The sequence below is a fragment of the Panthera uncia genome, chromosome A2, assembly GCF_023721935.1.
Source record: "Panthera uncia isolate 11264 chromosome A2, Puncia_PCG_1.0, whole genome shotgun sequence".
NCBI lineage: Eukaryota > Metazoa > Chordata > Mammalia > Carnivora > Felidae > Panthera > Panthera uncia.
The window spans coordinates 52,703,530-52,726,906 of record NC_064816.1 but is presented as its reverse complement, the minus strand read 5'-3'; the positions used below and the strand labels follow the sequence as shown (position 1 = coordinate 52,726,906).

Here is a 23,377-nt window from a genome sequence, read left to right as displayed (position 1 = left end):
GGCTGCAGAGAGTTTCTTCTCCATAGGCTCTCATGTTTGCTCCTTTCCTGTGGGACTGGTCACCCCTGCCTGTCTTGCCAGGCTGGGCAGATGTACAGCTGGAGGCCACACAGGTGCCCCGGGCCTCATGATCTCTTGCAGTCTGATAGCAAAGAGGATGGGATTCCAGTTGGATAGAATTCTGTTTACACCATTTACTGGGTGGTTGGTGTTAGAAGAGTTATGTAACATCTCCAGGCCTCAGCTTTCACATCTATAAAATGGGGAGGGTTCTACCTTAGAGAGTAGTGTGAAAAATAGAAATTATGTGTGAAAATAAATAATATATAGCTTAGTGCCCATGATGATGTATGGACTGTACACAGAAACTTTCATTGTCATCCCTTCCCCCAGCAGGTAGATTTAATGATCTTTTCCCCATTGCATGGTTTTTCTAGATTATGTCTCAGCTAGAGTTCTGTTCCTCCTAAAAGCTGTGGATTCACACCACTGACTGCTTCATTTTTGCTCACAGGGCATTTGATACCTTAGCTAAAGCACTTAATACCACAGACAGCTCCTCACCTCCGAGCCTAGCAGACGGCATAGATGCCAGTGGAGGAGGCGGCATCCACGTCATCAGCAGAGACCAGTCCACACCCATCATCGAGGTCGAAGGGCCCCTCCTTTCAGATACTCATGTCACATTTAAGGTGAGTGCATTCAGCCTACCCACATGCCCCAGCCTCCCAGCCTGCAGTGTAAAACCAAAATCTTGTAGCAAGCTCATTTTCATGTTGTGGCTTTTGATCCAGACCTGGTGTTCCAGAACAGTATTCTCATTAAAAAGCATTTTTGCTCCGTTTTGCTCATTTGGCTCTCAAGGTAACTTGCCCTGAAGCAGGTGTGGCCTGTCCTTGCCGAGAGGGGTTGACAAGGTGCTGACCCTCGAGGGCTTTTAATGGACTGCTCTGCCTTTTCTAGGATGGCCTAGCTCCAGCACTCAGGCACCTTTGTCTGCTTCAGCGTGCAGGCAGCCAGCCCTCATTCCTAGCCGCTGGTCCTGACCGCTTGCCATCGCTAGCCACAGAACTTTGAAGAGCTGTTAGTCTTCCCCACAGGCTCCTCCATGGCCTTGCTTCCAAAAGACACTCCTCAGTTTCTAGGGCTACAGACCGTGTCTTCCTATCTCCGAGTGCTCTTGACTAGAGAGGCCTGACCAGTCACTTAGGAAGACTGGGTCCCTGCTCATAGTTGCCCACTGGTGCCAAGAATATAGGTCACCAGTGGGATTCCAGCATCAAAGGCATTAATGCCCCTTCTGGACAGTGGAGCTCTGGAGCCCAGGCCTGAGCATTCTGATGATGGGATCTCGTCCTCCCACCATATGGGTTTCTTTTCAGCTCTCACTCACTGTTACCCTGAGGCCACCTACCAAATGCCCACTAGCTATGAAGTTGACCCCTGTTCCCAGATTCAATTTAGATGTTAACCTCCAGCTCAAAATGGAATTGCTTTAGAACAAATAGCAATTTAGTTGAGGCAAAAGTTGAAAAGTATGTCTTTGTGTGATTGAGTTGGGAGGTCACCATCATTGACCACATTCTGAGGGCCATCAGGCCCTAGTTCATTGGGCAAGAGACCACAGGGTGTTGGTGCCAGCCCCCCGCTGCAGAGGACACAGGTTTCATAAGGATGGGTCTGCACAGGAGCTTCAGCATTAGAGATTATCACAACTCAAGTGTCACAGTTGTTGAAACGTGACAGGGATTCATGTTGACCTGTCTCTCTGTCACCTCCTGTGTTGTGTGCCTCTTCTTCTCCAGCTCACCATGCCCAGCCCAATGCCAGAGTACCTCAACGTGCACTACATCTGCGAGTCAGCATCCCGCCTGCTTTTCCTCTCCATGCACTGGGCCAGGTCAATCCCAGCTTTTCAGGCACTTGGGTAAGTGGCCTTTTCTCTCTGTGCATATCTTTCAGCAAGAGCCCTCCCCTCATTAGGAGTGGCCCAGAAGATATCTGAGGGCCATTCTAGTTTGTTCCTGTGATCTCATTCAAGTGACCCTGATTTTCTTATTAAACACACTAAGTGGACTGGTAGCCGAGGTCCATGGTTGCCACTATTTCGGTGTTACTCAAACTTTTATCAGCCTTCTCCATATGCCAAGGACTTGGTGCTGGGAGCCAGGGATGGAGTGGAGCAAAAGGCAGGAGTCATCCTGAAATGTTGAGACAAGTAGCAAAAGCTCCTCAGATAGGGTCATACTGTTTGCAGCATGGTAGCCATGCTGTCCTGAGTATAAATCATCCAAGACAGGGCTGAAGGCTGGCGTGGCTGGCCTCTTCCTGTCTCCAGTGCCAACTTGTCCCCTGCAGGGTTTGCAGACCCTCTGTTCTCTGTCTGCAGGGAGACAGACAGAGCTCTTAGCCCTTGGATCACTGCAGCCTCTTCTGACAGCCATGTCAGGGCCACTGTGAGTTTAGAAGGCTGTAGGAGATGCCAGTTTAGTCATACCCATTCAGATTTCTCATTACTGAAGTCTAAAGAGTCTTTGTTAAGAGAATAGTTTATCCTCAGAGGGACTTTAGTTAAGAGATTCACACAGACAGTGGTGTTTTCAGAGAATGGTCCTGGACATACCATAGACCTTCAAGAAACACTTGCTGAATCAACTTGTTTGGGGCAAACTGGGCCCTGGAGAATGCCAGCATGTACCCACACCCACTCTGACCTCTGTCCCCAGGCAGGACTGCAACACCAGCCTGGTGCGGGCCTGCTGGAACGAGCTCTTCACCCTCGGCCTCGCCCAGTGTGCCCAGGTCATGAGTCTCTCCACTATCCTGGCGGCCATTGTCAACCACCTGCAGAACAGCATCCAGGAAGGTAGGGCTGGGCTGGGCTGTGGGGGATTGCATCTCGGTTCAGGCTGACTCCTTGCAAACTGGCCAGCCTCAGTGTCCCACAGAATCCACAGGCTGAAGGTAGTTTAACATTTAAGTCCTAGGACCTTTACCAGTGAGAACATTTAAATTTCCACTCATCTGTCATCTTATAAGGCATATGAAAGGCAAAAAAAAGATAATTGAAAAAATTGCCAACTTCCTGATACGTAGGCATTTGGTGATGTTTCCAGCATAATCTTACATTTCCATCTTGATTGGCAGGCATACATGGAAAAAAACTAGTTTTTCGCCTATGGGGTGAAAGAAAAACCCAATTTTTCCCTACTGTGCTTCTCTTCCCTGCATGTCTCCTTTACTATTCACACAGAACACTTTTTTTTTTTTTTTTTTTTTTTTTTTGAGAGAGAGAGAGCACGAGAACACGGGGGAGAGGGGCAGAGGGGGAAAGAGAGTAAATCTCAAACAGGCTCCATGCTTAGCGAGAAGCCCGATGCAGGGCTCAATCTCACGACCGTGAGATCATGACCTGCGCCAAAATCAGAAGTTGGACACTTTATCAACTGATCCACCCAGACTCCCCAGGCACTTCAGTTCTGGAACTTGTAGTCACCAATGTGTGGAGGTGTTTCCCCACAACAGGCAATTCCCTGTGACACCAGGTGGGTGTCTTACAATTTAATTCAATTCTGACACTGTCTACCCAGAGATAGTGTCAGATCCCACGGGTGTTAAGGGCTCAGTCCCATAAGACCCTGTCCCCAATACACACACACAAGTCCAGGCTATCACCTGTGCTTCTGACCAACCTGCTGTAGATCAGAGGTTGCAGCAGCCCTCAAGTTGGATTCATTCACTAGCGTTGCTCACAGAACTTGAGGAGACACTTAAGTTCACCACTTTTTAAAAGGATATGATAAAGGATACAGATGAACAGCCAGATGAAGAGATACATAGGGTGAGGTCTGAGAGAATCTCAAGCGCAGGAGTTTCTGTCCCCGTGGACTTGGGGTACTTCACCCTCTGGTGTGCGTGTGTTCACCAACTAGGAAGCTCTCTGAATCCCATACTATTGGGATTTTATGATGGAGACTTCCTTCCTCATGTGGGCATGATCAATTATTAACTCCGTGTCTAGCTCCTCTCCCCACTCTGGAGGATGAGGGACGGGGCTGGAAATTCCAAGTTTCTTGGCATGCCTTAGTCTTTCCAGGGGCCAGGCCCCATAGATTCACCTCAAAAGATGAATCCTAGTGCTCTTAACACACAGGAGCTTACAAGGGTTTTAGGAGCTCTTTGTCAGGAACAGGGTCAAAGACAAATATTAGAATAAGATATCGTGGTAGTGCTCTTATCACTTAGAAATTAACAAGGGTTTCAGGAGCTCTGTGCCAGAAACTGGGGGCAGAGACCAACAGACAGATTTTTTATTATCTCGTAACAGGTTACCCTTTCCCATATAACAAATTCTCACAATCCTAGAGAGACTATTATCGCAGTAAGGTCCCTGGATTGCCCCAAGTGAAACAGCAAGCAGAAGAGCCAGGCACAGACAAGGGTCGTGCAGACCCCCTAGTCCAGGACACAGTTGCATACCCAGCTGCTGCTCACGAGCGAACAGGTGACTCTCTTCCAGAAAGATTTGTGGCAACTACCTAACATTTGGTGGTCAGATCCCAGCCATGTCAGGACAGGAGATAGCCAGTGCAGATAGCCCTCTGTCTGCCGGAAGTCCATAGTACATCAAAGACATAGTCTTGAGGGAGCACGCCTAGGATTCAGCACTGACACTAAAAATCTGCACCTGATACTGAATTGCAGTTGAGCTGCACTTTTCATTAGGCATTCCAGATGTTTGATTACCTAGGAATTCGAGTTACCTAGTCACACCTTTGTTTTTCTAGTTACTCCTTTGGACTAGTAACGTAAAGCTGATTTTTTTTAACCCTATAACATTTTGTTGATTTTAAGTTAGATTTGTTCACAAATGAGGATTGGTTTCCTTTATTTTTAACTGAGTGTAATAATACTAATACCTTCAGCAAATACTACCACGAAGATTAAATCGGAAAACACACAAAATTGTTTCCACAACTAAAAAATGTCGACATTTAATGGTCATATCCGTAAACATTTATTAAATGCCTGCAGAGACTTAGAAAATCTGACCACTGTTAAGAATTGACTTATAGGTCTTAAGCACAGAATAAAAGGAGTTACCAGTTTGCACCTATAGGCCAAAGTTGCTGCCCAACGTGGGGCCAGGGAGAATCGCTGGTCTGGGGGATTATTACTGAGACAGCATACATAGCAGAGTGGAATTTGGGTACCTATTGTCACTTCTTCACCTGGAAACTGAGGCTGTTAACCATCTTAAGGTAACTGGTTTTCCATTAAAAAGTGAAATTATTTTCTCTTCTCTTTGAATCTGTGGCTCCTCAAAGAAGCTTGTGTTGTTATTCTTACCAGCCTTTCTCAGAGGATCTGTGATGTTGATTTGTAGATAAACTTTCTGGAGACCGGATAAAGCAAGTCATGGAGCACATCTGGAAGCTTCAGGAATTCTGTAACAGTATGGCGAAGCTGGATATAGACGGCTATGAGTATGCATACCTTAAAGCTATAGTTCTCTTTAGCCCCGGTAAGATATGTGGTGGTGACTCACAACAGTTTTCCGCCTATGTCTACTGATATTTCTGAACATGAACGTGTTGTCACGCTGTCAGCCATGTAGAGAGAGCCCTGCCAGATTGTATGTGACAGAATGTTCTCCTAAAAGGTGTGCTTTGCTAGCTAACATAAGCACATAACATTCTTTTAAATTGTTTTTACAGTCCCAAAGACATATGCCATAGTGCCTTCCAGACGTTTGACTTCATATGTTGAATAGATCTATTCTGTATCCTAATTTAAACCATTGGCCAAACAAGACTTCAGCATACAAAACAGAGTAGTATACTACTGTCCAATGTCCTTTTTTGTTCGTTTTGATTTGTTTCGCTTTCCTTTTTGCCAATTTTTAGTTTGTATTAGCATATGTCCTCCAGTACAGACTGAAACTGCACAAGTTTACCTGTTCCTGGAGGACAGTAGCAGCAGCTGAAGAAGAGGCAGCAGGACTGTCCGGCTGGCCTCACTGCCCCCCCTCTTGGCTGTTGTCTCGGAGCCTCCAGAGAGGTCACTCAGGCTGACTGCTGAACTCAATAGCAGGGTTGGACACCGCTAACTCCCTCCCTTCTTCCCCAGCCATCCACTCATGAACAACAAAGTAGCTAATAAAAATGGGAGAAATTATGTATTAAATTCATAGAAAGTGATAATTTCTAATCTCATGTGATAGTTCCAAGCCAGATGTCCAAACCAAGCCAGGTGGGGCTGGTGAGGCTGGTGTGACCACTCAGGAGCCCAGCCCTCTCCTGGGAACCCTCAGGCCTTGGCAGAGCATAGAGCAAAAACTAATGTTTTAACAGTAATATCCAAACCAGATCCACCTTCAGAGTTCAATCTACATTGTACTTGAGAAATTTGCCAGAGGCTTAATTAAAAATACGAAGAAGTCTGCAAGCGAGGCTTTCAGAATACACAAGGCAATTCAGGGGTACTTTTCTCTCTTTAGACCATCCAGGTTTGACCAGCACAAGCCAGATTGAAAAATTCCAAGAAAAGGCACAGATGGAATTGCAGGACTACGTTCAGAAAACCTATTCGGAAGACACGTACCGGTGAGGCGCAAAGATACACACTCTTGCTGTGGGGCAGGAGGGGGTGCAGCTGGATCTGTAGTCACAAATATAAATTGTCAGCCTTTCCACGTCTGGCAGCCCGGTGAAGCCTCCTTTTGATCACACTTTAGTTCTTGCATTTCATGGATGGTAACAGTGTGTGGAAAGTGCTGGGTGGGAGGGGCAGGAATACTGGGCCATTCCAGTGTTTGCTGGGTAAACTGCAGGTGGAACCTTGGGTTGTTCTTCTGTAACATGAGGGTTTGGAATCGTTGCTGTGTAATTCCCTCCGAGGCTCACATCATGCACAGACGGTAGTTCTCACGGAGATTCCCTTTGTCCAGAAGAGCAGCTGTGCCCCCGTGGTCTGCGTCCACTGAAGAGGCCAAGCTAGCGTACGTGATAGCAAAGTTTTTGTTGACAGAAACCGACCCCGACCTCTACAAAGGAGTGAGTGGGTTATAGAAAATAGTAATTTTGCTGTCAGATAAACTGATTTTTTTTGAATTCCCATTTTTTAGGTAAAAAAGTTAGTTTGTATTATTTGTAATGATTGGGCAGCAAATACATGTATATACACATATACTCATAGATATACATGTGAGCCTTTGTCATGCAAAACTGAACAGGAAAGTTCTGAAATAGGGCAGGATGCCTGGCAGGCTTTCCAGCCAAGGAGTGGAGGAGCTCTTTCCCCATGACCACTTCCAACCCACTGGAAACTCCATGAATTACTGAGGTCATGTCAGGTAAACTATTTAATATTCCCTTCCCCACCCTGTCCTCTCAAAATAAACACTGGAGCAAAATTGACCCATAAGATACACGGCCCCACTTCTCTCCATGTGTGTCCCCTTCACAGACCTCAATCCAAAGATGCCCCACAGAATGAGAATGCCAGGCCCCAGGGACCCATTTCTCTGGTGTGATTGGCAGACCTGTAGCTGGCCCTGCTGGGAGAGAACCTCCTCTGCTTTAGGCACACCTCCATGGCCCAAGCATAGCTTTTGCCAGAGCAGGATCCATTTTGACTGGAATCTGTGAAAACCTCACCATGAGTCTCAAGTGATTACAGCCTCAATACATATAGAATGGGACTGCCAATGGGAGCTCTGCCACCCATACCCAGAGCTCATCCAACCCAGCCAGGTACGCGGGCAAGCTGTCCCCAGAGGTAGCCATGGGCCTACTCCCACACAGTGTCCGTGGTCAGAAGAGGCTGGAAATGCCCCTGTAGGGACTGCTAGCAGAACCACACAGCACACTAGTCATCTTGACAACAGCAGCTCTCTGGCCTTTGAAAGTAGGTGTTTCTGCAAAAATCTAGTGAGGGACCCAGGGATAGATAAAGGGCATGGTAAGAAAAGTGATTTGGAACCAAAAATGAGATAAGGGAGGCTTTCTCATAGGATAGGGCTCAGAAAAAAGTTCCCCCAAAAGCCCTAGGACAGTTGACACCCGTTTCTGCATTGTTTTAGTCTTTCCCATTTTATGCCTTTTCTCATACTGTCTGCTCCTCCTGAAATAACCCTTCTATCCCTCCCCATTGTTTATATCTCTGCTGAGAGAAACCTCAGCCAGCCTCTAAGGCCCAGCTGACCTGTCCCCCCACCGCCCCACCCCCCACCCCAAGAAGTCCTCCTTGATTGACCCTTGCTGAGTTTCCAAGATCCTTCATCCTGTCTGCCCCTTCTGGTCTGTGGTGGTGTCCCCTTACATCTTTGTGTGCCCTGCAAGACTCATGGTGGCTGGGCAAATGGACGATGATGCTGGAATGCCGCTTGCATAATCTGTATTTTCTCTTTTTAAAAATAACAGTGTTCACTGTAGGAAAGAAATTAGAACATTCTGGAAATTAAAATGAAAGCTTTTCAGTTCCTGTAAATAGCACTATCCATAGTTAACGTTTTATGCATTTCCTTCCAGAAATTTTTTATGTCTGTGTAACTGGAATCATAAAATCCAAAGTAAGGTTTTGTAACCCTTTCTTCATGTAATATTCAACAAGCATACTTCTGCATTTTCTGTGGCTGAGGAGATGCTGTCATTTCTTTAGAACTTTCCTGCTAATGAAAATATAGGTTGTTTCCAGACTAGGCTGGCACGCAGTGAGCATCCTTGCACACGTAGCTTTGTACAGTGTCTGTGGAATGGCCAATCATGTGGGATGCTTCAGATACAGTGTCCAGAGAGCCATCAGAACGGGGTCATGATGTGTCCTCCCACCCAGGGTGTTTTCAAAATGAAAATAATTTTATTGCTTCATTTTTTAATTAGGATGCTATGTGAACACTACAGTAATAAAGACAAAGGTTTAATAAGTAAAAGCATTCCAGATCCCCAAGCCCAGAGATCAGGGTTTTGGTGAACATTTTGGTGAACATCCTTCCAAATACTTTTTTATACATGCCACACAAATAAATTTACACAAATGAGATTGTGTTACACTTGCTGCTTCCCGGTCTCCTTTTAGGTTTTTACTCGGCTGTACATCACAGACTTACCATCAGTGAATATATATCTTTTTTATACTTTTTGCTGAATATACAGTGTGCTCTTTTATATGGAGACACCATAATTTAACCCATCCTTTATTGATTTCCAAATTTTTCTCTTTTGGTGGAGGTGGGGAGAATTGTTATAAATGAAGGAAACATTTGTACATACATCTTTGTACTTGGTTTTGATTTTCTCTCATGATAAATCCCTACAAGAGGAACTGTTGAAATTTGAAATACAAGGGGTAGGTCATGGGTCTGTTTGTTTGTTTCAATTCCAAGCAGTGCGGAGAGGGTCCCTGGGAGCCTGTCCAGGGAGAAGTCTGAAGGGCAGTGAACTCCCTTTCTCTAATGAGCCTCCCTTTTACAGATTGGCCCGGATTCTCGTTCGCCTGCCAGCACTCAGGCTGATGAGCTCAAACATAACAGAAGAACTTTTTTTTACTGGTCTCATTGGCAATGTTTCAATAGACAGCATAATCCCCTACATCCTCAAGATGGAGACAGCAGAGTATAACGGCCAGATCACCGGAGCCAGTCTATAGTGTGCACCGCACACCTGCTGAGAAGCAGAAGGATCCTCCCAGGACCGCTCAGATAACAGAGAAAATAAAGTAGTGGTATTTTGGTATGTGCAAATATTTCCAGTATGTTAGCCATTTCCTACCTGGTTTCTTCTTACCTGTTAATCCCAAACAATAGCAACTAAAAGACTAGTAGGATCCTTTCCTGCCATAAGAAATGTTTTAATGCCTTTTGATGAACCAGATTTTGGAACAATCTTTTAACCTAATTTGTATTTAGCGATTCTCAAAGGGCAAAAAACAGTTTTATAATGTCAGAGACTAGTATTAAACAAAACTAAACGAACCTAAGAAAACAGTATGTGTGTATATATATTAAAATTTTCCTTGGAATTAATAGCTACTAATTACCAGGGTAAATAATATTAGCACTTTCTAAGCACTTCTTATCAATGCGTATGTTAGCAACATCTTGCCTGTGGGCAGGACAAATGGAAAACTGTGTATGTCTTTTGCCGAAATGCTAATGATTTCTGTGAAAACGCAATAGGGTACAGGAGACAATCATTTATGTTTAAGAAAAGATGGCATCATTCCTAATTGTATGCACACATTAGTGGTGTTGAACTAAATTCCTATGAACGATTGAGAATGTGGCTCATGTGTATCATGCAGTAAGTGGGAGTGTGGTAGTGCAGTCGGTGGGGACCCCAACCGGAAGCTTCCTCAGCTGGTGAGTTGATGATGCTTGTCAGGTTCCCTGACCTCTGGTTCTGGTCTGTGACTGGCATCTACAGGCTCCTCCAAACCTAGGGCTCTCTTGATGACTGGTTCTCAGAATTGGATTGCAACCAACCAGTCAGACATAAACTGCCAATTCCTGCAGCAAGTGAAAACATCCCCAAATCACCTCCACCACTCACGGCAGACAGAGCCTTCTGACCAAAAAGTGCAAGGTGGGCATTTTGAACCTGACAGTAATTCCTGAATGCAATCTGGGGCGGTTGCTCATTGTTCAGATGGAGGAAGAAGGTCCCCTTCTCAGGGGTTTCCATTGCAAACACCCCCCTGAGAAGGGTCTGTATTCCTGCAGTTCACTCAGAACTATGAGGTGATTCAGCGGGGAGGGGTGCAGGATTTTGCTCCCTGTCCCGGGGTAGTGGTGATGGTATGGCTGAATGGAAGGGTTTCTCTGTTGACCTTGAATATCAGGGTTTTTCAAAGTGTTTCCAGACTCTGCATTTCTGTTGGCAGATCTTTGAATGCTACTGGCACACCATGCACTTTGATCCCCCCAGGTGTGTACCAACAAAGAACCCTGGAGCATTTTGGGTGATGTATGCAGAAGCAGCCTACCTGCTCCTTATAAAAAAAACCCGTAACTCCCAAAGTTATCTTCTTTGTCCTAAGTTACAGCCACCATCATTTACAAGAGCAGAATGCAGTATAAGGAAGTTCTGTCTAGAGAAGAGCATAAATTCCCATGGATGTGAGTAAACGGTGGGCATTTCCTTCTTGGGAAAGTGGCATGTCCAAGACCAGATAGGTACTCTCCGTTTCCTTTTTGTACAGCCCAGATTAAGAAAATACAGCATTAGGTTAAATCTGCATCTCCCAGGACCTTTTGACCAGATGGTATCCAGAAAGATCCCAGTGCACTTCCCCTGCCTCACAGGCACTCTCTGGTCTGGCTTGGGCCCTAGTCAGGGTGGGGCCTCATGTGCTATGTAGGTGCCCAGCCAGCTAGCCACTGGCTCTTGACAAAATAGGATTCTCTGTTCTGAAGTGTTAGGAGCACTTGGTGAAAGTCATTAGTAGGAATTAAGTGGGGATGGTATCTCCAACTTCTAAATTCCTGTTTGGATTTAATTATATTATTTATAGTTCATGACTTGGAAACACATTTTGGAGATAATAGGGGTGCCTGTTATAAAATGATGGAAAGAATTTAATTTTGCCAGCTTAAATTTTTGGTTTCTAACTTTGAAGTGATTTAAATTTCAAAATTAAGAAAAAAACAGCCAAGACAGTAGAGTTAGGGCAGGTCTGTTTCATTTCTACTCATGAAGGATTTTAGCAGAGGGTATTTTCAAGCACGTTTATGCATCTTTCACAGCAAGTTGCCTGTTTTCTGTTCGATTTTTTAATATAAGCACATCTGTTGATCACATAGCCATTCGGTGGCAATACCAGTGTCACATCTCCCAGATCTGAGTTCTCCGTGTTAGGGAAAAGGCCCACCCCTCATTCCCAGGGGTGGGCCTGGAAGTCCTGTGTCCATTCGGCTTGTAGATACCTTTGCCTTTAGATAACGGCATGGCTTAGCCAAGACCTCGACCGAGGGCCCAGCGATGCACTGTTGAAAGTTTTGGGGCAGAGAAGGTGATAAACCAGCAGGAAGACAGGGAACATTTGGGTGAGTGCTGCACTCTGGCCAGGTAGCCTTGGACAAAAATCGGTTCAGCTTGGAGGGTTGTTGATTTTGACCTAGTCTTGCCCCTTGAGTCCCTTCACTGGTGATGGCTGATGGCAGTGGACCATTTTGGGCTTTGAACACTCATTAGTTTCCCAGATCCTCTTGGCTTTACTTTGAAGTAGCCTTTTCCCTAAGGATCATGTTCACACAAGCTGATTTCTTGCTGCCCCAAATCATTTCACACCTTGGACAGCAGGTCCATCCCATCTTGTCAGATTGGTTAAGAGGAGCCCAAAGTCCAGACTTTTTTAAAGGGATCCCAAGCAAATACTGAGGCTCAACTTTCACAAGGCTTTTACCCCTCATTGGTAGTTGGTGAAACTCTAGATTTGGTTAAGTGATGCCAGCTCTCTGCCTAAGAGCAGGTTCTTAGTCACACAGCCTGTGCACATGTCCCTTCTGTTAACCTGCCCCTTCTTCCCTTGTGAGGAGAGGTCTATCAGCTAAAGGAGGTGGTGATATACACCATTGCTTCTTGATGAAATGGGCTCTTTTCCGGCAGTATCTCAGATAATGCTAGACAGTTATATGTTGAAATTCTGGAGGTCATTACGTATAATCATAAAACAGGACAGGAAGAGACTTAGAAAAATTACTCAAGCAAATAATACTTTCCAAGCTATTCCACCCTTCTGATTTGAAATTTGTATGTGTGTCTATTGGGGGATTACCATTATTTATTGTCTAGCTTCTGCCATGAGGCTGTTCTTGTGGTTCTTTTGTTGTTTGGGTTTTTATATTTCATTGCAGGTATAGTCACTTGTAAGATGTTATGTAAATGCCCTCAAGAGGGATGGTTTCCTAGCTTCTCAGTATTAAATGTGAACTCTGTTCTGAGGCAGTTGCCACCAGCCATGGTGATCGCAATGGATGCACCTACTCTTGGGCTCCCTGACGTGGCAGCCACATATCGCTAGAGTGCATGGTTGCAGCCATAGTACATATTTACTTAGCTGTTTTGCTTGTTTGGGGGATGGCTGTGGCAGGAAGGCTAAGATTTAGAAGGGCTATATCTAGTGCTTTTATTCTGGGGGAAAAATGCATCCTAATCCTTTGGGGTGATTTCCAGTAGTCTTGCCCCCAGCCTGCTCTCTGCCTGACAAGCAGCCCTTGGCTATGAATCCAAGTTCTAGGACCTGATCAGATCAGAGTCCAGAAGTTTGTTGCCCACTTGCCGGTGGAAAGGGCCTCATGTGCAGTGGGGCTATCTAGATGACATTTCATCTCTAAGTGTAGGCCATGAAGTGTCATCTTCTGACATTCGCTTTTATCCCTGGGGGCGGGGGGGTGGGGGGAGGTAGGGAGGCAGTGCCCTTTAGACCCTGGAAGGTTGGAGCAGGCCAGGCAGATGCCCACATGCTTCCTTTATCCCACTTCCAGTCTCTAGATTGTACGGCTCTTTGAAAATGTCTTAACTTTGATGTAAATTTGTAAAGCCAAGCCCTAATCGAGGTAGTGGGTTTGGGTCTTTTGTACACAGGGTCCTGGACATCCCCACGTGTGCCTCTTGCCAGCGCACACTTGCGCATGTCCAGCCCTGGGGTCCCTTCAGCGGCATTTTGCGTGTACAGATTTATAGGCTTGTATGACTGAATGAATGTACATGTGTTTATATCTATATATGTACAGTGTATATAGTGTGTGTATGTGTACATAGATGTATATTATGTATACAGACATGTAGCCATGTATCCAAAATTTCCTTATGTTTTAAAGAGAGTCTATGATAGAGTTGCTAAAGTAAATGGACGTGGGTGTTCCAAGGTCCCTCAGCAGGATGGATTTGCTGATATTTTAACTCCATTTTCCTTTGGGTGAGCCTGGCTGGGAAAGGCCATGAAGACAGAATCTCCACTCTGTACCAGGGAAGATCCCAGACAGAAAAGGTCCTGACAGGAGGACACTGCCGTATATTCTCTAGGTTCAGGCAAGGGCCAGAAAGGTAGAAGACCGTTCATCCTAATGTCCAAAACTAGGTGGGGACCTTTAACTTGGCTGCCACACACCTGTTTATGGCCTGACTAGAAGGAACTTGATAGTAGGAGCTGTCGGCCTTCCCAGACACTCGCTCTGTCATGTGGTCCAGAGACAGGCATCATAGTCAGAGATTCAGAGTGGTCCTTGTTCTGGGGCCTGACTCCTCGTGTGGTAGTGATTTCCTATGCTCACCCGGATTTAGCAAACGGTGGGCACTGCCCGGTGAGTAAACAGATTCCCATGTGTCTAGTGCCAGTTGAAAAAAACCTACCAAGCAGTCTTTTAAGATAAACATGAATATAATGACTAAATTATGGAATATTAAGTTACAAATCTTAAATTACTTTTCTAGCATGTGAATAAAATCCACTGACATAAATTCTTCCTATAAATTGATTTAAACATGTCAGATAAAAGTTGGATTTTAATATGGCTACATGTGCCCTTTAAGCTACAGATACCTAATTTTCCTCACCCAGGTCTATTCTGATGAATTTTCCCCCTTAATCGGGCTTTAAACTGAGACCGGACACGCGGGAGCCAGGGCCCAGCCCGGCATAGTTGCTTGCAGAGCTGGTGAATGGGGCCTGCCTGGTGGGAGGGCTGAAAGCTGGCCCGCTGAAGGGAACTGGAGAACGGCAAAAACTCACATAGCCCATAGGTTTTCTGTTGTTTTTTAAAATAAGCTACCGAAATGTTTGAGAACACTTCATTGAGACTATAGTACTCAGTGCCTTTTGTGAGACGGTGGGTCATTTAGCCTTCAGCTTCCCCTATATTTAATGTAAAAGAAGCTCCTACTTCGCTGGCCTCATCCAACAGCACTTCCTGACCTTCCCCTGTCCTTGCCTGTCTTGACAATCACACTCTTGAAGGTGGCTTTCCAGTTAAAATACAAGAGGAAGCTTGACAGTCTCTCAATCTTCAAAGTAAAAGTTTTCATTTGGGGCTATCTTAACAGCAATCTAAGAGTTATTAAAGTTTGAGCTTAAAAAGAGTATCTTAGGGGTGGGGAATGTCGGAGATACTTTTAAGGCCCAGCTATACTTCCAGTTCAGAAGCCAGTAATTCTGGTGTCTCAATATTTATACACACAGCATAGAAAAAATGCTATAAAAATCAATGTTCAACAACATTTATCAACTGACAGACTGTGAGAAAGCTTAATATTTGGATAACATTTGGAAGTAGACTTTATGTTAAAAACGACTTCTCTTTAGGAACGTGTACTCAATTACCATTTTAACGACCAGAGCGGCCACGGGCTCAGACGATGCCGCCACACAACTCAAGTGCTGGGATATTTTTCTACAGCCTCCGTTCTCCCAACTACCTTGTAATAAACCAGTGTTCAACTAGTTTTATAACTGAAAAGCTGCACATTTTTCATAGTACAGACCCTAGTTTTTACCTGTAGTTTGGACCTCTCCGTTAAAATGTAGCTGCATTACCGGCCCTTTTAAAAGACATCTGTTAAAGGAAAATTCGGGTGTTAGATTTTCTTGGGACCGTTTCTGTAACTTCTGCCCTTCACAATATAGAAAATACTGTTTATGCCATTACATTTTAATTCCAGGTTTAAAACCTGTCGAAAGCTGGAGCTTGAAATCAGTTTTATGTGATGGCATTTAAAAAATAGCATGTTCTTTTTAAACTGAATTTTATATCTAATCAGTGTCTTCAGTCTTGAAGAAGAATTTGCATTGTTGTGTTTGTATATAGAGTATTGCAGTGCATGAATTAGCTTTTATGCATTTTATTAAATGCTGTCTCAATGTGGCATTATTGTTGTGGCTTAATACTACTACCTAAATGAGGTTTATACTATTAAAAAAGTGAATTAAAGACTAATGTGCATCTGCTCATTTCTTCTAATAGTAACACCAGTAATGCCTGACCCCCAGGAGCACCCGCAGGATCTCCCCCAAGGGGTACTTCCCTAGCCGTCGGTCTACTTGATGGTCCACCTGACTTGCAAATACCTTTAGTGGGAAAGAAGGTGTGGAAGTCCAAAAGCCAGGTCGGTGGTTCTGGAGGGGAGCACAGCTGAGGTGCCAGGCTACACAAGCTGCAGTCACAGATGATACTCGAAAGCCAGGCCTCCAACCAGCCGGCTCATCCTGTAAAGGTATTCACTATCCAGAACAAAAATGTGTTCTTAAAGTTGTAGAAGTTGGAAAGAACTTGCTCCGTGGGGGGATCATGTGACCTCTCATTTTACTGGTGAGGATTCGGAGGTCCAGAGTCAGATTCTTGGCAGAACCCACTGGCAGCCAAATAGCTTTAAATGGCTGTGCCAGGTAAGTATTCAAAATGAAAACCAGTCACTTCAGAAGAACAAGGTCTAAAATCTATGCAAATAGACACTATCACGGCAATCTTTTTTTCCTCCTATTTCTGTACATTTTAAACCCATCTTTTATCACTACTAAACAAAGTAGGAAACAGGAGACAAAAGGGTCAAAGAGATAATGCCCCCTAGTGGTGCTTATTCCAAGTCTCTGTAAAGAGTAATAAGGGCGGCACTGGCTTGCCTTGCCTCCCGGTCAGCAACCTTTCTGGGCCCCCTGTGGGCCATGGAGGGAAGAGGTACTTACTTCCCCAGCCCTGGCTCACTAGAGCTCTTTCCGAAAAGCTCCAGCGGCCCCAGCAGCCCAATCACAGCCTCAGCAGCTGGCATGAAAGCCAAGGCTAAGTCAGCTGGGCGGGGTTATTAAAAAACATGACAGGAGCGCCTGGGTGGCTCAGTCGGTTAAGCGGCCGACTTCGGCTCAGGTCATGATCTTGCGGTCCGTGAGTTCGAGCCCCGCGTTGGGCTCTGTGCTGACAGCTCAGAGCCTGGAGCCTGTTTCAGATTCTGTGTCTCCCTCTCTCTGACCCTCCCCCGTTCATGCTTTGTCTCTCTCTGTCTCAAAAATAAATAAACGTAAAAAAAAATTTTTTTTAAATAAAAAACATGACAGGGTTAGAATGGAGGATAGAATTCTCTGCCCACCCTCAAATGGTAAAGGGAGAAGGCGCACTGCGGTGTGGACCTGTAGTTCAACACAACCCTGGTGAGCCTGCAGCCATCCCAGAATGCCTCCTCCGTGCCCAGCCCCACCAGCCGTCTCCCCGAACACAAGTCTGGTACAAAATCACCACCTGAACATCAGGTGGTGTAAATGTAAAAGGAGCCAAATCCCTCCCAATTTAATGGGCTGATCCCCCAGCATTTCTATAAAACATTCTGGTTCCACATGATTTCCCCAGCAAATTAGTTCCTGGCCTCCCCTTTCCTCTCAGCCCCACCGGCCAGGCATTTCCCACAGGGCAGCGTCTCAGCCAGCTAAGCCTTGAAGTAATCCTGGAGGGCTCAGGTGTCACCTGAGGGTTGAAACCAGCATCCCTCAGTGACAGCAGTATCCATGTCCTGTGAGGCAAGAACTAGGCGGACCTTCACCCCCTCTTGCAAACCTGAGAAAGAGGCAGGCTGAGAGGCACCCAGAACAGGGCCTCGGAGTCTCGACCAGCCAGCACCTCACCCGTCCGCCCTCCTGGTCCACAAACCTACCTGTGAACAGGGCCGGGGAGTGGCAGCTGGCAGTGGCTGCCTCACCAGGGCACACACCTGAGGGAGGCTGCTCTGTGCCCTTCACGGGCGCCTCCTACACCACCTGCTCGCCTGCAGCCAAGCCTCTTGGGAGGAATGTCAGTTGGCTTTAGTTTGAAAGGGGGCTTCACGCTGCCAGCCAGACGGCTCCAGCCAGATCCTGCCAGATCCAACCACAGCAGCTCAGGGTCTGGAAGAAAAATCGAAGCCAAGAGAGACTAGGAAAAGCCAGCAGGACTGACACAGGGGTGTCAGCAGGTAGGCCTTAGACCTCCAACCCTACGCAGGCCTTCCTGTGCCTATCAGACAGATACGCACCACGCCTCTGGAGATCTGGAAGCATTTTATTGACCTGATGGAGTGAAGATCTTCGTCTGGCAGTTCGACGGCAGATGCTCCCCCGACCCTCCCGTGTCCTTCCACACAGGTGTGTGAAGGGGACCCTCATGGCAAAGAGACTGTCAAAGTCCCTTCGAGGACAGCCAGGGGCTTCCCTGGGTGTGGCCTGGGGCCCTAGTCCTGGGCGCTGGCTTTCAGCATCGCTCTGTACTTCCCTGTCATCTCCTTTGGTAACGGCACCAGGCCCGGGCAGGGGACCTGCCCTTCCACCTCGCAGATGCACTCCCGTAGGCAGTACTTTCGGGAGCCAAAGTGAGCCGGGTGAGAAAGCTGCTTTTTCTCCTGCTCCTCTCTCTCCAGGGTTTCCCTGCCAAACAGCACAGACGGCGACGTGTGGGAGCGCTGCTGAGCCTCTAGGCATTGTGGGACTTCTTGGCCAAGTGCATCCCACCATCAGCCGGGGAAACCTGGCTCTCCTGTGCCTCTCGACCTGCTCCTCACCCCCAAAGCCTAACGTCCTCCCCCACAGGCCTCCCAGTCCCACACTGGCCACACACAGCACTGACCACACAGCAACGGTCAGCTTTCCTGCGGCCTAGAGGCAGCCCCAGCTCTGACTCAGCATGTAGTCAGGATGAAGGGGCCTGTGAAAGGCCTCAACGTGCTTCCTCCAAGACGTACTTTCTTGGCTTCCCTCCCTTTGCTCCATCCATCCGTGTACAAAAGATGGATCCCAACACGTGCTGAGGTTAGATACCCACCAGCTCCAAATGGAGATTCCCAAGGAGAGAACTGGCCACAACTGCCCAGGGCCAGTGCTCCCCCGGCATCTCAGCTTCCCGTCGAGCCCAGGAGACAGGGAGGTGTCTGTCCCCACCTCGCAGCAGAGGCACACACATGGGGAGCAGCAAAGCCAGACCGAGCGAACTCTGCAGCCTGCGCTTGGGTTGGTGTGTGCCCTCCTGATGCCCCTTTCCTCCCTCGCTCTGCATTGAGACTCCTGTTCCCCTCCAGGTCAGCCCCATCAACTCACTCGCTCTTCCCCAGGATTTTTTTGACGTGCTCCATGATCTCCTTATTGCTCTTGGTCTCCACATCCACAAGGACCTGCTCCCCGGAATCTGGAAATGGGAAGCAAAGAGGACAAGAAGCACTGAGGACTCAGCGGCATGCTTTGCAGCCTCAAGTGGTGGTGATGGATTTGCTTTTAGCGGAGAAGCATTTTAACGATAAGATAAACGTGTGTCTACATAACCCATAATGCTACCCTTTTTCCATATTTCTTTAAACATGAGGAAACAAATTTGAGGTATGTGCAAAAGCATACTATTTTAATGGAAAGCAACTTTCCATGTTCATGGACAGAATATTCAGTATCATTAAGATGGAAATTCTCCCCACACTGGACCATGGATTCAGTGCAACCTCCATCAAAATCCTAGCAGGTGTTTTCATAGAAACAGACAAATCAAGCCTCAAATTCATGCAAAGGACCCAAAATAGCCAAAACAATTTTGAAAAACAAGAAAATGGAGGCGCCTGGGTGGTTCAGTTGATTAAGGGTCCAACTCAGGTCAGCTCAGGTCATGATCCCAGGGTCGTGGGATAGAGTCCCGCGTCAGGCTCCATGCTCAGTATGGAGCCTGCTTAAGATTTCTCTCCCTCGGCCCCTCTCCCTGACTTGCGCTCTCTAAAAAAAAGTTAAAAAAATCCAAGACAAACAAGACAATGGGAGGATGTTTGTGTTCCAATTTCAAATTTACTATAAGCTACAGTAACCAAGACAGTGTGGTATTAGCATAAGAACACACTACAGACTGATGGAAAAGAACTAGGTCCAGAAATAGACTCCTATTTTCAGCAAAGATGACAATGCCAACATAATTCCTCACAGCATTTAAAAAAAAAAAGAAAAACCTGAAAATGGATCAGAGGCCTAAATGTATGAACTAAAACCACTATTAAACTTTTAGAAGAGAACAAAGAAAATCTTCATAACCTTACCTACACAAAGATTTTTAGATATGACATCAAAAACATGGTCCATTAAAGAAAAAATCTGATAAACTGAAACCCATGACAGTTTAAAACTTGCGTTTCAAAAGATACCAAAAGCCACAGACTAGGACAAAATACTCATAATGTATACATCTGATAAAGCACTCATATCCCAACTATATAAAGAACTCTCACAACTCCTTAAAACAATCCAACTAAAAATACGAAATATGTAAAACATTTGACAACAAAAATACAACGGTCAATAAGCACATGAAAAGATACTCTTCATCATCAGTTATTAACAAAATGCAAATTAAAAGGACCATACGACAAGATTGGAGTGGCTCAAATTTTTTTTTAAATGGGTAATAAAAGCACCAAGGAGGATGCAGAGTAACTGGAACTTTCCTTTTTTTTTTTTTTTTTTTTTAATTTTTTTTTATTTTTGAGACAATGCGAGAGATAGAGTGCAAGCAGCAGAGGGGCAGACAGAGGGAGACACAGAATCTGAAGCTGGCTCCAGGCTCTGAGCTATTCACCCCAGAGCCCGACACGGGGCTCGAACTCACAAACCATGAGATCATGACCTGAGCCAAAGTCGGACACTTAACTGACTGAGCCACTCAGGCACCCCAGTAACTGGAACTTTCCTACACAGCTCATAAAAATGCAAAATATCACAGCCACTTTAGCCAGTGAATACATAGAAAAAGAAAAGGAAAAAAGATCGGAAAGGAAGTAAAACTGTCGTTATTTACAGATGAACTTAGGAATTTAGAAAATAAAACCTACTAGAAATAAAAGGTCAATTTACTGGCAAGGATGCAAGACACAAGACCCACACACAAAAATCAATTGGACTTCTATAAAGGTGTAACCAAACAACTGGAAATGAATTAAAAAATAACACTTTTCACAACAGTCACAAAACATATTCAACATTATTAAAATGTCCATTCTCAAAATGGTATATAATATGATTTCAATCAAAATCCCAGCAAGCTCTTTTCAAGAAACAGACAAGCAGATTTTAAAGTTAATATATAAATGCAAAGAATGTACATATAAAGTGATTTGGTGGGGTTGGGGGGTAGAACAAGTCTGAATTTAAAACTACGTGATCTTAGGGGCACCTAGGTGGCTCAGTTGGTTAAGTGTCTGACTTTGGCTCAGGTCATGATCTCACAGTTCATAAGTTCAAGCCCCACAATGGGCTCTGTGTTGACAGCTCAGAGCCTGGAGCCTGCTTCAGATTCTGTGTCTCCCTCTCTGCCCCTGCCCCTCCCCTGCTCGTTTTCTCTCTCTTAAAAACAAATAAAAACGTTAAAAAAATTTTTTTTAACTACCTGATATTAAAAGACTTACTAGAGGGGCGCCTGGGTGGCTCAGTCGGTTAAGCATCCGACTTCAGCTCAGGTCATGACCTCACAGTCTGTGAGTTCAAGCCCCGCGTCCGCGCTGACAGCTCGGAGCCTGGAGCCTGCTTCCGATTCTGTGTCTCCCTCTCTCTCTGCCCCTCCCCTGCTCACACTCTGTCTCTCTCTCTCAAAAATAAATAAACATTAAAAAAAAAAAATTAAAAATAAATAAAAATAAAAAAATAAAAGACTTACTAGAAAGCTACAAACCAAGACAGTGTGGTATGAGACTAAGAACAGACATATGATCAGTGAAAGAATGAAGAGGTCAGAAATATATGGTGAAATGATTTTTGTGTGTGGTAAAATACACCTAACAAAAATTACCATTTAAAGCCTGTAATTCCGTGGTTTTTATTCCATTCACAATGTTGTACAACTGTGACTATCACCACTATCTTGTTTTAGAACTTTTCTCATCACCCCAAAGAGAAACCCTGTACCTATTAAGCAGTCACTTCCTATTCACACGACACCAGCCTCAGCCCTGCACAACCATTTTCTGTCCCTATGAACTGGCCGGTTCGTTCGTACATTTTATATAAACAGAATTATATAATCTGTGGCCTTTTGCGTCTGCCTTCTCTCATTTGGCTTATGTTTTCAAGCTTTGCCTGTGTTGTAGCATCTGTCAGTACTTTGTACCTCTTTGTGGCTGAGTAATATTCCACTGAATGGATATACCAAGTTTTGTTTATCCATCTACGGTTGACTGTGTTTTGACAGAAATGCCAAGGAAACTAAATAAGGCAAAGGATGGTCGTTCATCGCTTGATGCTCTAACACCTGAGTATCCCAACCCTGAAAAACAGGGGCACCTGGGTGGCTCAGTCGGTTAAGCGTCTGACTTCAGCTCAGGTCATGATCTCACGGTTCGTGAGTTCAAGCCCCGCATTGGGCTCGGTGCTGACAGCTCCGAGCCTGGAGCCTGCTTTGGATTCTGTGTCTCCCTCTCTCTCTCTCTCTCTGCCCCTACCCCTGCTCATGCTCTGTCTCTTTTTCTCTCAAAAATAAATAAATGTCAAAAAAAAAAGAACCTCAATCCCTATTCCACTTAATACACAAATAACTCAGATTATATATCAGAGAAACAAATATGCAATCTACAACTATAAAACTTTGAACAGAAATATAAGAGAAAACCTTTGTGACCTTACAATAGACAGAGATTTTTGGGACAGGACACAAAAAGCACTAGCCATAAAAAAGAACAACCGACAAGCTAGAGTTCATCCAAATTAAAACTTGTGCTCTTCCAAAGACACCATTATGAAAAGCAAGCCAAAGACTGAGAGACAATACTCACAACACACATACCTGAGGGAACAACTGCATCCAGAATATATAAAGAATTCAATAAGAAAGCAAAGAGCCTGATTTTTTTTTAATGGACAAAGACTCAGAGACACTCTTTACAAACAAATCTTATGAGTGGCCAATAAGCACACGAAAAGATATGGGGAAATGTAAATTAAAATTTCAATGAAGCCTGGAAAGGCTAAAATTTAAAATATTTAATGTGGTAAGTAGAATGGCCTCAAAACCTATCCCTTTCCTACTCCTCCATAACGTGTGAATAGATCACCTTACACGACAAAAGGGGCTGTGCCTCAGAACGTGAGTCGAGGACCTGGGGATGAAACCATTCTGGATAATGTGGGCGGCCTAAGTTAATCACGCGGCTCTTAAAATCAGAGAACCTATCTGGACTGTGTTCCAAGGGGCATGTGACTGTGGAAGAATGGCTAGATACGCCATGCTGCTGTACTTGAAGATGGAGGGTAGGGCCACAAGCCAAAGAATGGGGGTGGCCTCTAGGAGCTGGAAAAGCCACATAAATGAATTTGCCCTTAAACCTCCAGACAGCGGGGCGCCTGGGTGGCTCAGTTGGTTGAGCATCCGACTTTGGCTCAGGTCATGATCTCGCGGTCCGTGGGTTCGAGCCCC

The 23,377-nt window shown here is 45.3% G+C and overlaps 2 protein-coding genes across 5 annotated transcripts in view; one reads left to right on the top strand and one right to left on the bottom strand.

The window, feature by feature from the left end:
• Positions 1–17,223, top strand: part of NR2C2 (nuclear receptor subfamily 2 group C member 2) — a 101,018-nt gene extending 83,795 nt beyond the window's left edge. For 3 of the 4 annotated variants that reach the window (XM_049641045.1, XM_049641043.1, XM_049641044.1), the window contains 6 exons: positions 515–692; positions 1,806–1,927; positions 2,727–2,866; positions 5,387–5,524; positions 6,500–6,605; positions 9,474–17,223. In XM_049641045.1, coding sequence (XP_049497002.1) covers positions 515–692; positions 1,806–1,927; positions 2,727–2,866; positions 5,387–5,524; positions 6,500–6,605; positions 9,474–9,648 — 859 coding nt within the window. In that variant the 3' untranslated portion in view covers positions 9,649–17,223. The remainder of the gene's footprint in view (positions 1–514; positions 693–1,805; positions 1,928–2,726; positions 2,867–5,386; positions 5,525–6,499; positions 6,606–9,473) is intronic. The other variant, XR_007459924.1, reaches the window with a different exon arrangement.
• A 775-nt stretch (positions 17,224–17,998) lies between these two features.
• MRPS25 (mitochondrial ribosomal protein S25) overlaps positions 17,999–23,377 on the bottom strand; it is a 13,346-nt gene continuing 7,967 nt past the window's right edge. Inside the window, exons 3-4 of the mRNA XM_049641046.1 lie at positions 19,045–19,132; positions 17,999–18,378 (exon numbers count right to left, since the gene is read on the bottom strand). Of these exons, the coding sequence (XP_049497003.1) occupies positions 18,186–18,378; positions 19,045–19,132 (281 nt within the window). The 3' untranslated portion in view covers positions 17,999–18,185. The remainder of the gene's footprint in view (positions 18,379–19,044; positions 19,133–23,377) is intronic.